The following is a 16,018-nucleotide window of genomic DNA, read 5'->3' on the forward strand; positions in this document are numbered from 1 at the left end:
ACTTGCAATGTCATTGCAGGTTTACCATTTCAATAATCTTCCTATAACATTAGTCCAACTCGCTCATAAGACCAGCAAAGATGGTAATAATGAGGGGAATTCTTCGGGAAATTTAGAGTATACGGACCATCACCAACCCACTTTTTCAACAAGATAATCCTCGACCACATATGTCCAGAATTACGTTGACACATTTTGATGACAAGTCGATTTGTTGCGTTGGCCCCCTAGATCACCCAAGCTTTCACCCATCGAACATGTCTGGGGTATTACTGGGAGAAGATTATATCCGTTTATATCATCTCATTATTAGGAATATTCCCAGACGTGATTCTGCATGATATCGTGAAGGTCAAACATATTAGTAGAAATTTTTATTTTTTTCCAATAAGCAATTACTAGCAGGCATACAATAAATGTTGTAGTGAATTCATTCTTACTGGTTTTTTTTTCTATGTCACTTTAGATTATACGATTCAAATCTATTTAATAAAGGCAACTTAATAGTTTTTGGATTCATTTTCATTTATTTTCTTCTTGTATTATATTTTCAACTAACTACTACTACTTATGAACTTAACTTCTCTATATTTCATTAACAGCACCAGCAGTAAATACTTCAGCATCTGTGTATTCCGATGATGAAATGAACCCTAATATAGTAGCATCCTTGAACGCTCCCGCCCTCCTCAATTGTTTCGCACTTGGATATCCTATACCTGTTATAACATGGTGGAAAGAAAACGACATGATTCCCCTCAAAACGTCCCAATTTGAAGTACGCAAGGACTTTTCGCTTCTCATTCATTCTGTTCAATTATCGAATCTTGGTATATACACTTGCCAGGCTTATAACGGCATAGGAAAGGCTGCAAGTTATGCGGTAACTGTGCAGGCTAAAGGTCCTTACTACGGAAAAATTGATCCTGAGAACAGAAAGTATTTGAAATACGTAATCAGTCCTCCAAATGCACCGACAACAGCTACACCTCTTACACCACCGCCCTTGACCTCCCCTCCTTATGTGCCTTCTCCTTACGAACCACCACCTATCGTACAAACAGAACGTCCAATAATTCCAACGGCATTTACTGTAATACCCGACAGGACCACTAGTTACTATGGTAAACTACCTTTCTTCAGAGTATAGCTTTCCTGCAAACATCTTATATGCTTTTTCTCAATTCTCATTTGATGTGTTCTTCAGCATGTGTAGAACTACATTCATCCCACTAGAAACAGCATAACATATGATAAACAGTGATTCATTCCATTCCGCAAAACATGCAACTATGCCTTCAGCTTACCACTCCTCGGGCGCCATTCGAAACCTAACAATAAAATTGATATTTCAGTTCCTATAAGTGTGAATTTGACAACGCCAGAGAAGAGGTCTCCAGTAGGAAACGATCTGAAGCTTGTATGTGAATTCCAAGGTTATCCCCCACCACGTATCAGTTGGTTCAAGGACGGAGTACCACTGACGTCATCGAATAGAATCAACATTGAGGTTCATCCAACAGGTTAGATATCAGAAGTTTATGTATGTTCATCCAATTTGGTTACGAGTCTTGGTACTGAAGCTTTTGGGATGAAAAAATTTTTGGTATAAAATTTCAGTACCTAAAATGAATTTCAGGCCATTCTGAACAACTTTGGTTTCGTGTTAATATGTCCGCGAAACCTTGCAATCGCCAAAATTTGTTTTCGATTTTAAGAGGAAACACCACCACGTGGCTGCTCAGTTCAAAACGAAATTAGAGATATTATTTCTTCTTACAAATCACCGATTTTTATGGGGTTTTCACATAATTTCCTGAAACAATAATTTACACGGAAGAAAGTAAATATTTTTAATTTGCAAATGAAAAAAAAAATTTTTGGTAACTTTTCGTTTTTCGCAAAAATAAATTTACTTTATACAAAGCACTGATATACTTTTAAAATATTTGTAAAAAAAAAACCAAAAATCATTACAAAAGAGTTAAACTATAATTTCGTGAAAGTCTACAGTGCTACCCTCTGGCCTATACTTATTTACTTTATTGTACAACTTCGTACAACGTAAAAAGTTCTGTCATTACAAGAGTGCCAAAGGGGAAAAATGAATGGGTACCAACGTTTGACTGATATGCGAAAAACCACGTGGTGGTAATCCCTCTTAATGGGATTTGGTGTGAAATCCGGTTTGATAGATAGATAGATAGATAATTTTCTTTATTTCAAGTTTTACACAACAAAAGCTACATAAAAGATGAAATGACGTCAGAATAAAGAACTTAAATACACAAGTTTTCAGAAACAAAATAATCCCCACAATTGTAAGGTTCCAAATGAATTAACATTCTCTTAACAATTTTCTTAAATCTATATAAACTATCACAGCATTTAATATAATTAGGTAGTCTATTGAATATTTTAATACACATGTAATAAGGACCTTTTTCACTCAAGGTTAATCTATGAGAAGGATATAACAAATCTTGAGTTCTTGTATTATAATTATGACTAACTCCCATATCAAACTTATCTCTATTTTTAAAAACAAACAACAAACATTCATAAATATACAAAGCATATACCGTCATTATATTCATATTTCTGAATTTACCTCTGCATGAATCCCTGTACTTCATTTTGCATATAGTTCTAATAATTCTTTTCTGAGCTATGAATATTGATTGGACTCTAGAGTTGCCACCCCAGAAAATGATTCCAAATCTAATGATCGATTCACAATTTGCATGATACAAAATTTTCAAAGTACCCTCATTCATATACTGAGCAACAACCCTGATTCCATACCCAACACTGGCTAATCTTAAACAAAGTTTATTTATATGTATCTCCCAATCCAGAAATTCATCTATTTGTATGCCAAGGAATTTTGTACTTGATACAGGTTCTATTATATTATTTTCAAGATTAATACTGCTTGGTGTAGATGTTTGTGATTGTTTAGTACGAAAGAATACCAAACTTGTTTTTGAAGTATTTATCACTAGCCTATTCATAGAAAACCAACTATCAACCTCATTGTAGCAATTCTTTGTTTGTTCAATTATTTCATTGGAACTATTTCCATGTAATAAAATGTTGGTGTCATCAACGTAATTAGTGATGAGATATTTATTCAATGACAATGGCAAATCATTTATGTAGATTATAAACAGAATAGGTCCTGCAAGACTACCCTGAGCTATACCCACATCAATAAAAGAAACTTCAGATTTAACTTTATTATCAACAACGATCTGTTGACACCTATCTGAGAGGAACGACCGTATCCAATCATTAGCCCTACCCCTAACACCATACCTATCAAGTTTCTGCAATAAAATATCGTGATCCACACCATCATAAGCTTTTTTCAGATCTATAAAAAGACCCAAAGCTAAATTTTTGTTTTCTAAATGATCTATAATTGCATTTATGAACTGATAAATAGCAGTATCAGTCGATCTCCCTCGCAAATATCCATGCTGACATTGGGAAAAAAGATTACACTCATTCATAAAACTGAGCAGTCTTGAACACATCACTAATTCAAAAATTCTGGAAAAAGCGGGTAATAAACTTATCGGTCTATAGTTGTCAAGATCATTTGGATCACCCTTTTTGAAAAGTGGTTTTATCAGAGCATGCTTTGGCCCATATCTCGCGTTCTACTGCTTCAATTTTGATGAAATTTCATTGGAATATTCAAGATGAGTTTCAAGTGATCCCTTAGCAATTAAGGCTCTTTCAGAATACTCAAAGGTTAAATTAATCGAGATCTCAATCTTTCGCGTTCTACTGGTCCAATGTTTGATGAAATTAGGGTTGGGATAAATATGGTTTCCTAAGAATTTTAGCGAAAAAAGACTAAACCACAGTGCCACATCGATTGGCAGAATATTTTTCATGATATTTTCTAACATACTTTTTGAGTTATTGATGTTTCGGTTGCTAACACGTATTGAACTTCTCTAGGTTATAGTCGTCTCATATTATTCAAAGCAACTAAGGCAGATTCTGGTATTTATGAATGTGAAGCCAAAAACGAAAACTCCAGGGCAACAAGCTCAACTGAAATCACAGTAGAAGGTATTTACTGATACTCATATAATTTGACTCTTTTTTAATTCTCTTATTTTTCAGGAATCTACATACATCCAAGCTGCACAGACAACAAATTCTTCGCTAACTGCACACTCATTGTTGCAGAAAATTATTGTGACCACAAGTATTATGCCAAATTCTGCTGTAGGTCATGTACCGAAGCAGGCTTACTTCCAGCAAATGGTGATCATTTGCGAGGTTTAGACAAATATGCATCAATACGAAATAATTTGGTCTAATTGAGATAAACTGTTACTAGTCCCATTTTTTGTTTTTAAGTTTTTCTAGCCTAAGTAATTTTATTATTAAATTAATAATTTGCCATCTGTATTTAAATTTATAAACTGGATTCGATAAATAATCAATTGTAATTAAATGTAGATAAATTATTCAAAATGCACATTCAATGTGCAAGTTTGTGTGCCTTATTATTGATCAAAACTTTGTAAATACTGATCAACCAACATTTTTTAAGGATGTGTACCTACTTGCAGAATAAACATATTTTGAATTATATCTTGTACCTTTATTGGTTTATTGTTTTCACTTAGAAACAATTCACAGATAAATTTTAAAACCTTCCTCCTCAAAAATTTTTTTTTCGAAGGAGTACTTTTTTGGAATATAATAATCACAAAATGACAAACCTTGAAGTAATTTTTGAATTTTGGTTTATATTTAATTTTTAAATTTATGAGAGATTAATATCAGTTTCTGCATTGATACAAATATAAAAGCAACTAAATATGGTCCAATTGCAAAATGCATTACGGACTACGGTACTTCATAATAATAATTTTTTATAAACTCTGTCCTTCCTGTTTTGAGTTGTCACGTCAAACAGATAAAACTTGTGTTGGTCGCCATGACTCATGAATAGGACTGAAGGCATACATCAAATAAGTAACATCAATTACAGAAATAGTCACAAAAAAGGCCTAGTGAAATAGAGGTTCACAACAATATTAAATTTTAAGTGATGTGATAAAAGAAATGATGAGAAATACTCAATCCATTAAAGAAAAATCTAAAATGGAATATAAACAACATATCATTAAAAAAACATTTTATTTTTATATTATAGATAACAGTCATATGATATACTTACAGAATTAATAAAATTTAAACAGAAAATAGATTTTTCAGTGTGAGAACACTGATGTCAAAACACAGAAAACATTCGCTCCACTGTACATTAAATAAACACATCCAAAACATTTCCCACAATTTTTTTTGCATTTGTTGCTTTGTATGATGTGCGCCTCAAGGTCTTCAAGAAACGCAGCTTCAAGTGGCCTTTTTCACAACCATCACTGTGGAACAAATGCTACCAAAATAAATTACCAAGGACAACTCATCTTCTATTTTGATTTGATTAAATCAGTACGTTTGTCAACAGATTTCCAACAAATCTTTGAGATATGGATAATGAAACTGGTAGTTAAATGTAAATCCAGCACTTCTTCCTATCTTTTAATGATGATTTTCAAACTACTATGGAAGGCATTGCATACATAATAATAAATAATATGGTAAGATTGCTGTTGATTCGATATTTTTAAATTAAAATAAATCACAAATATATTTTTGACTTCGACAAATAATTATTCTTCAATTTTGAAGAGTTATAAAATTCAACGAAAAATACCTTATTTGAAGTAATTTGATTCTTAATAACACAGTCATTCTAAAGCTTCAATGTCAATAAAGGTACGATAACACAGATTAATTTTTGCCTCAATTTACAGGTCCATGGAGATCAACAAAAGATTCAAGTAATTTTGGCACAACACCTTTATATTTGAGTTTGTGTCTTTTCACAGCATTAGCTGCTAAACATTTCAGACTCAATTTTATTTGCCCCTGAAGTATAATTTCTGCAACACCTGCAATGGAAATTATTATTAAGGTATAAAGAGATTGAAGTGTATGACACACTTAGCTCATAACAATTTAAGAGGAAATATTAAACAGGTTGGAGAATTAAAATATGGTCACCAAAAATAATTTCACCAACATCCTCTTCTCAATCTTTTATGATAATATCAAAACTCAAAATTTCTTTGAAAAAAAACTAAAAAACAACATAAAAGAAAAAGGTAACACTTACTACCTGTGGCAGCAGATTCCAATGGAGTCTCTCCTAGTTCGTTCACACAATCCATGTGGGCACCAGCCAAAGTTAGATAGGTAATAATAGAATTCAATGTATGAAAATCTGAAATTGGCCTAGGATAATTAACAATAATATGCAAGGGAGTATTCCTGTGTAAGTCCATAGTGTTAACATCAGCACCACAGTTGATTAAAAGGTTGGTTGTTTCAGCACAAGGAAACCTAAAAATAAAGCGTAGAAAAATCGCATAATTCGCTTAAAACCGTATAATTTAAATAATTTTTATCCAAGTCTCCTACATCTCTATCAGACATTTCAGAAACTCATAACTTGTTAAAGTTATGAAAACCAGTTGTGTTGTGTGGGCTTTGTTACTGTGTCCTTACGCCACCTCCATGTCAGGAAATTTCTTCCTTGACCAATTAATCCCAACCAGACAACTTCTTGGATACAAGATAAATCATTAACAATTAAGCTACCAACACAGAAACTTAGGAATTTAGATGAAAACCATTGAAAGTAAAACAAACCAATAAATATAAGAAAACAGATATCTCACAATGGAGTAGTGGATAATGGATATCAAACAGTAATTCTAAGGTTCGAATCCATGGATGACAAATTATTGAATTTTTTTTATTTTTAAAGCTAAACCGACTTTTTCAAGGACTTGAAATATAAAAGTGCAGTTTTAGTCAAAGGAAGAGAAGACTTGTATGCAATATCAATTTGTAAATTATATAAAATCTTCTAGCTACGGGAAAAACTCATTAGTTGATTTGTAGAGTTAATGTAATTCAATAAATAAATAGAAAATGACCAAATCAATCGAATACTTGAAAGAGAAGACATCAAAATGTACTTTACAAGTGTCAAAGAAGTTTTAAAACTTCCATTCAGGAAAGAAATATCACTTTAAAAATATCTATATACATTTTTCTACTTGCTTCTGCTTTTTCATCTCATCAATCGAGAATTCACTATAAAAAAATTCCATTACTTACTGGCATATGTTGATGGTATGGAAATCATCCACAGGAGTCTCTGAATTACACGCTAAATGCAAAAGTGTTTGACCGTCTTTATTTATCATATTCAGTTGATTCAATGTAAATACCATTCTCTTTATATTGAATATTTCTTCCTCTGAACACTGTTTCATTAGTTTCGTGAGTATGTTCAAGAGGTAAAGAGTTGTAGTCAAATTGCTATCAATATCTTCCTGGAAGAAGTGTAACAAGAGTGTAAGAACATAGATAAATTTCTACTTACGCTTTTAAAGTAAATTTTTCAGGTCAAATCAGGTTTTTCATTTTATCTTATTCAAATATATTACAATAAAATAATAAAACGATTTTTTTATATTTGTATCTAAAGAGGATCTATCTATAGTCTATACCATTTCAGGGTTCAATTCAAAAAATAGTAAGCTTCATTTTACGCTAGAGACCATTGATTCATGAGGTTTTCACTATTATTAATTTCAAAGAGCTCGTTATTGAAGAAAGTCGTTTTTTATTAATTTTTTCAGAATGGAAAAAAAAGAATTAGATGAATTTTTCATTGAAGAATGAATTACTGAATGATATCAATTTACATATAAGTATTTATTTTCGTATGAATTTTCACGCTAAGAATATTATTCAAAAAGTTCTGTCGAAGAGTGGAAATGCGGTATTAAAAATAAAGACGTAAAAACATATTTTGAATTTTTGCATGTGGTAGAAAAGGAAGGTAATTCAGAGGAACATTTAAGATTGCTTCTTTCATCCTGAAAAGTGATAGGATCACAAAAACGCTGAGGAGTAGTTAAACTTTGACAAATCACAAGAATGCCACATGGTATAAACCCCTTTCAATATTTTCGATTGAGAAAATGCCAAAAATCACAAAAAGAATATTTGGACACAATATCCAATGAGAAATAATCAAATATTCATTTTTGTTACTTACTAAAACAGAATCAGGATCATCTTTTGGTCCAGGATGTATCATCTTTTCTTTGTTCCTTTCCAATTCTGTGATAGCGGAAGAAAGAATTCTAACAACAATATTATGATTCACTCTAACTCCTACATGCAACATTTGCGAAAAGACTTGGGCAAATCTCAAAAGGTCTTTTGGTACAGAGATATAATTTTTTTGCTTCAAATAGAGGGCATGCATCCACAGGTCTAGACATCTATCGAAACGGGCGTCATCAGCAAACACAGCCCCCCTGAAAAGAATTATACCTCAATAGTACTCTGGACTCAGTTTGAATTTATCCAAAATGGAGAAATCCAGAAGTTCAAAACATAATTTAACAAAACTTATATTAATCAGTTCTAATACTAATATTATAGTCTTAAATCCAACTGTATGATTCCTTCACTAATCAAGTAATTAATTAAGATTTAATTTTTATATTTATTTATCGTTATCATGTAAAATGGTTATACCGTTGAAATAAATAAATAAATAAATCTTTGTCTTACACTCAATGTTGCATGATAAATCTCTCTTACTTCAATCTATCTTTGACAGCTAGCAACTCCTATTTGCTGTCAGTTGTCAATTGTCAGAGGATTAAAAAGAATTATACATTCACACATTGCACCTTAAAAAAATTACTTTGGCGAGGAGTTCTCATGAACCTTTGTTCGAAGTGTTATATGTTTCATTCCTCTGTATAAAGGGGTTATTAAGAGATTTGAGAGCATCAGTTAGTGGGTTTAGAATGTTATAGTAACAGAGAGTAGTTTTAGAAAATTGTTGATTGAATTTTTTTTTTCTGAAAATTATTCGAAGGAATAAAGTGAATCAGAGTTCAGTCTTTCACGTGTCTGGAGCCCAACTGACAAAACCAAAATATTGCCAACAGGAGATTTGAGTGATTATTCCGGTACTAATAGCTTATGTCTTCGATGTAACTCACACTTACCGAAATATCACAGGGTGAGGAAGTTCTGGACTATTGACTCCTAAAATTCTTTCACGTATTGTTAGTGCTTCCATATGCAGAGCATTTGTATTACTTCCTATTGCTTCCAATTCATTTATAGTCTGACACTCAACCCAATTATCATAGGCAGGTATTGGCGTTATGAGTTTTTTCTTGATTGGTTTCAAAGGGTCTGAGTATCTGAAAAAAACAAACATATAATGAATACCATTATGACATTTGAAGAGATGCCAAAATATTTTATAAAAGCAGAAATCCGAAAACATTAATTGATTGAGTACAGGATTCGACTCACTTATGAAAATTTCGAATCAATTCTGTCCGACCAGTCACCATACGCACTCTAGAACGGAATGTGCTAAAAATGTTTGAGAGTAGGTTCGGGTTCCGAATATCTCGCTTGAGTTATTGGACTAAATTTTAAGATGGTTCCAGAGTTGAATATTGATGAAATTTTATTCCTCAATCATTGACAAAATACCAATCTGATCAAATGAATATTAATAAAAGACGTAAGAATACAAATGTCTTTTCAGAAACAGTTTTTACTTGCGTCAACTACTTATTGAAAATTTTCTTATTTTTTTTGTCAGATATACTTAGTCTTTAAGCAAAATATAAATGATGTAATTATTTTGGATATAATTGATGTGTATGTTAAGGGAATCCAATCCCGAAATGCGAGATCTCTCTGAAATTCTACGGGATCAAAATTGCTGAATTTACCATGCGGGATCTGCGGGATTCAGTATTAAAATTGCATATAAGACAATAAAAGCTCAAACTTCTTTTGAAACGTCCCAGAATGCAATAAAACTCTCATAAGTTGAGGACGAAGATGCAGCACTAGTTACTGCTGAAACTACACTATGAATTACGAATCATGATCAGCAAATTGGAAAGTCATTATAACTCAACATTGAGTAAAGAAATGGTTAAAGCTTTTTTTCTAGGATAAAAGAGCTCCATTCATTAATGACAAGTATGGTACCATATTTAGAAAACCCAGGAAAATATCTGGAATTTCTGGAATAACAGTCAATGTCTACAAATTCAATTTTCAATTCAATTTATTCATCAATAGGTATAAATATACATCAGACAAAAACTTCACTTGCAGAAATATACCCTGAGCAAGCTTCTATGCTGTCATTATCTGCTTCTACAACTGATGAACATTATCCCCAGTTATACAAAAAATCAATACATTTGTTGAAAGAGAACAACAAAAAGATGGATTACCAATTGAAAGGCACAACAAGCCGAAGAAATGCAAAAAAAATAGAAAACAAAAAATCATGCCGATAGGATGGCCTCGAATCTATCAGAATTAACAATTACATAAATTCGGAGATGATATCTGAAAAGTTTACTTTTGGCAAAGAAAATACATTTGTACTTCATAGCAAATCAACATTACGAAATGAATTTGAGAGTTTGCCTTACAGGCTGCAAATAGAGACGTCTTTAGGAGAAAAAACACAATCCCAAACCGAAGACCATTTCACTTATGCTGATGAGGATAAAGTACCTTTATCTAATCTAGCAACGAGACGTGAACCATCGCCTTTGAATTAAGAAGAGGAATCGTATCATAGTATTCATAATGCGTGGATACCAGACAAAGGCTACTTCTATGGCTGTAGGATCATGAGTACGAACAATAATTGACCAGTTATTAAAATATGAAATGACCCTTTTTGAATGCAGACGGAATAGGGGTATGGGTACATACTTCTAAGCAGGTTATAACTCCGGCCCTTGACTTAATTTCCACCAATCACAAACGCTCAATTTTGAAAAACAAATGGTTTTCTAGCAAAACTTGACTGCTGTGGCCATGAAATAAACACTTTTATACTATAGTATGTTTTTAATGGAAAAAGACCTTTTTATGAGTATGTTCAATAGGTTGAGTACAAAGAGTTTATATATTGTTAACAATCCCGCATTCTTGCGAATCCACAGGATTGTTATTTTGGTGCGGGTTTGGATTCCCTATGTATGTCACATTGTTCTTAAGGATAATTTGCTATTCTTCAATTAATGAATAATCTAAATTCAACTAGTAACAATTGATATCAACACATTAATTCAAAGCAGTTCCACAAAAATAGATTGTGAGTTTCAATTCAATAAATATCTATTTTGGAATATGCAAGGTGAATGGCATCTATTTTAAGATTTCCTAAAATGCCACGAGTCGTTGTCTGGAATATATTTAAACAAGTGTTTGTTTGAAAATTAATTTATGAGAATGCGCCAACTCTTACTGTACTGGAGACTTAAAATCGGGAATAAATTCATGGCCTATTAAGAGAGTTGATGACCTTGACACTTTTAATATCTGTTGAGAACAATGTTCTGTGAGGAATCATGGAATCTACTAGAATTGTTTTGTTTATTTTCAACGAACATGTGTGAAGGAGTTTGTTGACATTTTTATTTGGAATTCTGCCAAAATTCATACCTCGATTTGTAATTCTTCCCATCATTTTCAATATATAACCTCAATTTCAATTCAGGGATATGATATTCAAAGAACACTTTCTTTTTTGAGAAATAACCAAAGCAAGGAAGCTAGGCAAAAAATGACCAGGCTAAAATAGTAGTTATTTATAATGCAAGTGCAGAAGGCATTGATATTCTTCCACAAGTTCGAAATTCCGAAAGAAGCCATGAACTGGCAAGTTTTGAATGAACGAGTGTTAGAATGAGCTCTCTGTGCAAGTATTATACTTTGATTTCTTTAATTCACTGAATTTTTATTAAAATTAATGAAATATCCACAAATATCGTTAAGTGATTTTTGCACTGAAAAATCTGATTGGCAGAATAGTTTTCTGTATCACAAATTTGAGAGATAATAGCGTGACAGGGAAGTTCCGAGTACAAACATATAAAAATAAAATATAACCATGAAATCTATGTGAATCTGAGATAATCTTGCACGATATGGTTCTACAAGATATGACAGAATGAACTGATTTGCCACAGAATCAGAGAAAAACATATTATTTCTATCTATATTATATCTATTTCCTGATCTATGCCAAACTATTCAGTCCAAATAACACTAACTGAAGCAAAACTTTTTTTGGATTTAATGAACTAGTTTACCTAAAAGCTTAAAATTAGAGATATATGATGAAGTACTAAAAAAGAAATGAATCCTTACCTTAATCTCATCGACATATGCATGTACATATATGCCTTCTGAATATTATAACTTTCTTTATCATTTGCAATTGAAGCTCCCAACAACTCTAAAGCTTCTACTCTTTCCTCTAAACTTATGAAAGGCTGGTTTATTAAATATTTCACCACTCCTTCCCTTGTTCTTTCAGCAGCTGCTTTCAAAGGTGTCATACAAGCATCATTAGCAGAAAATGTGGCTCCATATTTCAAAAGTTCCTTCACAACTTCCACAAAACCACATTCAGCAGCAAAATGAAGGGCTGTAGCACCACACAAAGCTTTCTCATTCGGATCAGAACCTTGCTCTAATAGGAATTTTACCTAGAGTCGAAAAATAACAATATTACCTATTTGTTACCTCTAAAATAAATTTAACCAAGAAAAAATTCACTCAAACTGACACTCACCACATCTACATGTCCCTTATATGCAGCAATCATTAGACAAGTATTGTTGTATTTATTTGCTATATTAAAGTCTGCCTTATGCATTACCAAATATTTAACGATATCCAAACGTCCATCAAAACACGCAGCTCTGAGTGGTGTTGATTTTGTTTTGGTTGGATGATTAACATCAGCACCTGCAGAAACTAAAATTTTCACTGCTTCCAAGTGACCTGAAATCAAGATATTTGTATAATATTAATAAACACAAACATAATACTTTTTTGATGTAACTGTTACTTGTTGATTTCAAAACTAAAACATTATGGACGTTTCCAGGTATATTTGTAGTAAAATGAAATATATAATTTATAAAAAAAATTAACAAAGACCTTTTACTCACAAAATTAATAACAATTGTTTCATTACCTGCACATGAAGCACACCATAATGGACTAGCTCCTTCTATAACGTATCCTTCAAACTTTACTGTGCCTTCTACCTCAAGATCCAAATTGAAATTTTCCAAAAGCATGCGTATAACATTCTTCGAACCATTTAGGGCTGCCACCATCAAGGGTGTTACTTTTTGATGGTCATCAGTTGTTAATTTCTAGAATAATGAAGAACTTAAATGTATTCACATGATTAATGTGTGTATTCTACAAGTAAATATTTACAAATATTTTAGTATAAAAATTGTTGATGAAAACTTATAAATACTATTCATGATTTATTCATTTAACAATAAATTTCGACGTCGGATTAAAGCCTTCACAAATCCTTCTCACAAAGCAAATACCACCTGTGACCTGTGTAATAGTATGCTATATTTAGATCAACTTCAAATCTTTTGTATATAGAAATTGATAGTGCAATCAATCAAATAATATCTATGAAACTTAATAAAATCAATTAATTTTAATGAAAACTACTCACCTCATTAACTAAATTCTCGGCTTCTTTACTGCTAAGAAGAGAATACAATGCTATGGACATATCATCCTTAGCTGCATGATAAATCCTATTTTTTAGGTTTGCTCGTGACATTTTATCATTTCAACAAGTCATATAACGATTACTTAATCGAAAATTACTGTTCTTTTTTGGATTCTCCGCACATTTGAAATTTAATTGGAATCATTGCTCAAATTAGTTTATCCTCTATATATTCACGAAAACAACCAACCACAACAGAACAACACAAAAACAAAACTGTAATAGACTCTACAATATTCGTTTATGATAAGAACATTAATTTGAGCTACTGACATTAGATTTTGAGGTACATCAGCTTCAACTACTATTTGAATTCGGTATTTATTCTAAAGAAAAATGGGACTCAATATTATAAGGCATACCAAGGTTAAATAAACGTCATAATGACAATCAGTTGACTTACCTTTCAAAATGATTTTCTTTTTTTTATATGATTTTGGACTAAACAAATATGTTTTCATACGCAAAGTATTTTTTTCGCGATTTGATTTTCCATGATTCAGAGCCTATTATGACCTATCTAATCATCATTTTGGAACAAAAGAATATTTCAAATATGTATTTTTAAAATTCAGTGCTGTCGAGACGGCAGCTTGGGAAAGTATATAATATAAATGTGTTAAAGAGAAATGCATAAAGAATGTCGAAAGTGAAACGGAGAACGAAAAAATTTTCCTTTCCACGACTCCAACTATGCAATCTTCTGGAAAACGTATCAGCATCATACTCATATATATAGTTTGAATTGTTGCCTAGACAAACAGCACTGATAGAAGGGCTTCAAAACAAATGAATGTTGACTAAAGTAAAAATATTAAATTATTACTTCTGTTGAGGAATATTTACCACCAAGTTTCTTCAATAAGGAAATAACAAAATTATAAAAAGAATGAAATTTAGAAATATTTCAGGATGAACTCTAATATACTACTCAACATTCCAGTATATTGAATATTTTATATTGAAAAAAATATTTTTCTGAATGTCACTTATCTCTGAATTAGGATATAATTTTCATTTCATTAAATTGAAAAAAAAGTTTCAACCACATAACCTCTGTTTTTATACTTTTAAATATATAAAGATGTATATACTTTAACAATTTTCAAAATACTACATGTGTCAGTCTTCTTCTTTGATACAATTCTCTACCATTTCTTTCAATCTAGGATTCTCCATAGCAGCTGATATCCTTTCTTTATCATTAATTTGTTTATTAACTGAAATGCATTTAATTGAATAAATTGAATCGCCATAAAATAGATATTTACTTTCTTCTTCAGTGGTATGTGCTCCTTCCTTAATATAAATATCAAGCTTGAAAGGATATGGAACATTTCTTTCCAGTTTTACTCTGATGCATAATCCTATGAGTGTGGCTAAAGAGCAATGAGGTACTGTAGGGTTAAATTCAATACGTACTATGCATACATGATCAGACGTTCCTTTTACCTAAAATAAAGCTGATTCTAATTCTTTTTTTTTTAGGGTATTCATTACCTCAATTCCTTCTTCATACACAACATTCAGATCCTCTAAAGTCTGAGGTTTTTCTGGATCTCTGATAGTTCTGATCAAATCTAAAATGTTCTCTTCTTATAAAATGTTCATAAATTATAAAATTTACAAACCATATACAATGTCTTTCAGTTCATCTTTATCTATTGTAATACCATGGATTTCTTGATTTCGGGGAGTTTTTTCTTTGACTACGGATTTTTTACGAAAAAAAGATAAAAACATTATTAATACTTATCGTAGACTCATTTGAAAATAGGACACCACAATACTAAGCAAATGATTTTAACCTCCAAACATATTGATAGTAATGCTGTATATTCAAATACTAACAGTTGTTATTGTGCAAAGTAGCACAATCAATGCTCGCAATCATTATCAGCACAATTATTTAAGATATTTAGTAAGTGAAAATGTAAGAAATTAGGAATTTTATATTTAGAGACTGATCTACTATGACTTCGTTGTATTATGATGTCAAACCATAGAAATAGAAAATGTTATCGTGGTTTTCACTGTTTTCAGTCCTATTATATTAGAAGAAATTTTGCATTTCCCAGTCTTTTCCTCAGTAAATTTATATAATTTAATAAAGTATATATATTGAATTGTTATATTAGAAGCTAATCTATATTTACATCTATTAAAGAACCATTTTGTCAACTGTTTACTGATGAGTAAATAAATCTAATGGTCTCATATAAATGAAAGTGTTTTATAATGCTAGAAAATTATAAGGAAAAAATAAGACGGAAG

The 16,018-nt window shown here is 31.4% G+C and overlaps 3 protein-coding genes across 9 annotated transcripts in view; 1 reads left to right on the forward strand and 2 right to left on the reverse strand.

The window, feature by feature from the left end:
* The window catches only part of LOC123688552 (papilin), a 123,804-nt gene extending 119,189 nt beyond the window's left edge, over positions 1 to 4,615 (forward strand). For 3 of the 5 annotated variants that reach the window (XM_045627125.1, XM_045627124.1, XM_045627123.1), the window contains 4 exons: positions 603 to 1,124; positions 1,356 to 1,523; positions 3,973 to 4,086; positions 4,141 to 4,615. In XM_045627125.1, coding sequence (XP_045483081.1) covers positions 603 to 1,124; positions 1,356 to 1,523; positions 3,973 to 4,086; positions 4,141 to 4,340 — 1,004 coding nt within the window. In that variant the 3' untranslated portion in view covers positions 4,341 to 4,615. The remainder of the gene's footprint in view (positions 1 to 602; positions 1,125 to 1,355; positions 1,524 to 3,972; positions 4,087 to 4,140) is intronic. The other 2 variants (XM_045627127.1, XM_045627128.1) reach the window with 1 other exon arrangement.
* A 537-nt stretch (positions 4,616 to 5,152) lies between these two features.
* LOC123688555 (protein fem-1 homolog B) lies at positions 5,153 to 14,112 on the reverse strand. 3 transcript variants are annotated; one of them, XR_006750055.1, is made up of 10 exons: positions 13,685 to 14,083; positions 13,175 to 13,358; positions 12,767 to 12,978; positions 12,340 to 12,680; positions 9,141 to 9,341; positions 8,171 to 8,435; positions 7,222 to 7,439; positions 6,212 to 6,438; positions 5,750 to 5,987; positions 5,153 to 5,414 (listed from the first exon to the last, which is right to left on the reverse strand). XR_006750055.1 is itself a non-coding variant. In XM_045627134.1 (9 exons), exons 1-9 carry the CDS (start codon positions 13,793 to 13,795, stop codon positions 5,839 to 5,841), a joined length of 1,908 nt encoding a protein of 635 aa, XP_045483090.1. In that variant the 5' UTR covers positions 13,796 to 14,112; the 3' UTR covers positions 5,153 to 5,838. The 3 variants fall into 3 exon arrangements, 2 of the variants coding, with proteins under 2 accessions (XP_045483090.1, XP_045483091.1); XM_045627134.1 differs by having other exon boundaries at positions 5,153 to 5,987; positions 13,685 to 14,112; XM_045627135.1 differs by having other exon boundaries at positions 5,153 to 5,987; positions 6,215 to 6,438; positions 13,685 to 14,085.
* A 671-nt stretch (positions 14,113 to 14,783) lies between these two features.
* LOC123688559 (MIP18 family protein galla-1) lies at positions 14,784 to 15,755 on the reverse strand. Its single transcript, XM_045627139.1, has 5 exons — positions 15,596 to 15,755; positions 15,376 to 15,453; positions 15,245 to 15,324; positions 15,016 to 15,196; positions 14,784 to 14,964 (listed from the first exon to the last, which is right to left on the reverse strand). The coding sequence occupies exons 1-5, from the start codon at positions 15,636 to 15,638 to the stop codon at positions 14,867 to 14,869; spliced, it is 480 nt and encodes a 159-aa protein (XP_045483095.1). The 5' UTR covers positions 15,639 to 15,755; the 3' UTR covers positions 14,784 to 14,866.
* Positions 15,756 to 16,018: the final 263 nt, after the last annotated feature.

Source organism: Harmonia axyridis, chromosome 1, assembly GCF_914767665.1.
Source record: "Harmonia axyridis chromosome 1, icHarAxyr1.1, whole genome shotgun sequence".
NCBI classification, from domain to species: Eukaryota; Metazoa; Arthropoda; class Insecta; order Coleoptera; family Coccinellidae; genus Harmonia; species Harmonia axyridis.

Bases quoted from the DNA above. Each gene is read 5' to 3' on its own strand.
- LOC123688555 (XM_045627134.1), bottom strand. From the start codon at position 13,795: ATGTCACGAGCAAACCTAAAAAATAGGATTTATCATGCAGCTAAGGAT. The intron at 12,979-13,174 runs GTAATGAAACAA...TCTTGATTTCAG, and splicing joins ATGGTGTGCTTCATGTGCAG to GTCACTTGGAAGCAGTGAAA. The intron at 8,436-9,140 runs GTAAGTGTGAGT...AATTCTTTTCAG, and splicing joins CCTCACCCTGTGATATTTCG to GGGGGCTGTGTTTGCTGATG.
- LOC123688559 (XM_045627139.1), bottom strand. From the start codon at position 15,638: ATGATTGCGAGCATTGATTGTGCTACTTTGCACAATAACAACT. The intron at 15,454-15,595 runs GTTAGTATTTGA...AAAAATCCGTAG, and splicing joins TACTTTGCACAATAACAACT to TCAAAGAAAAAACTCCCCGA. The intron at 14,965-15,015 runs GTAAATATCTAT...AATGCATTTCAG, and splicing joins ACATACCACTGAAGAAGAAA to TTAATAAACAAATTAATGAT.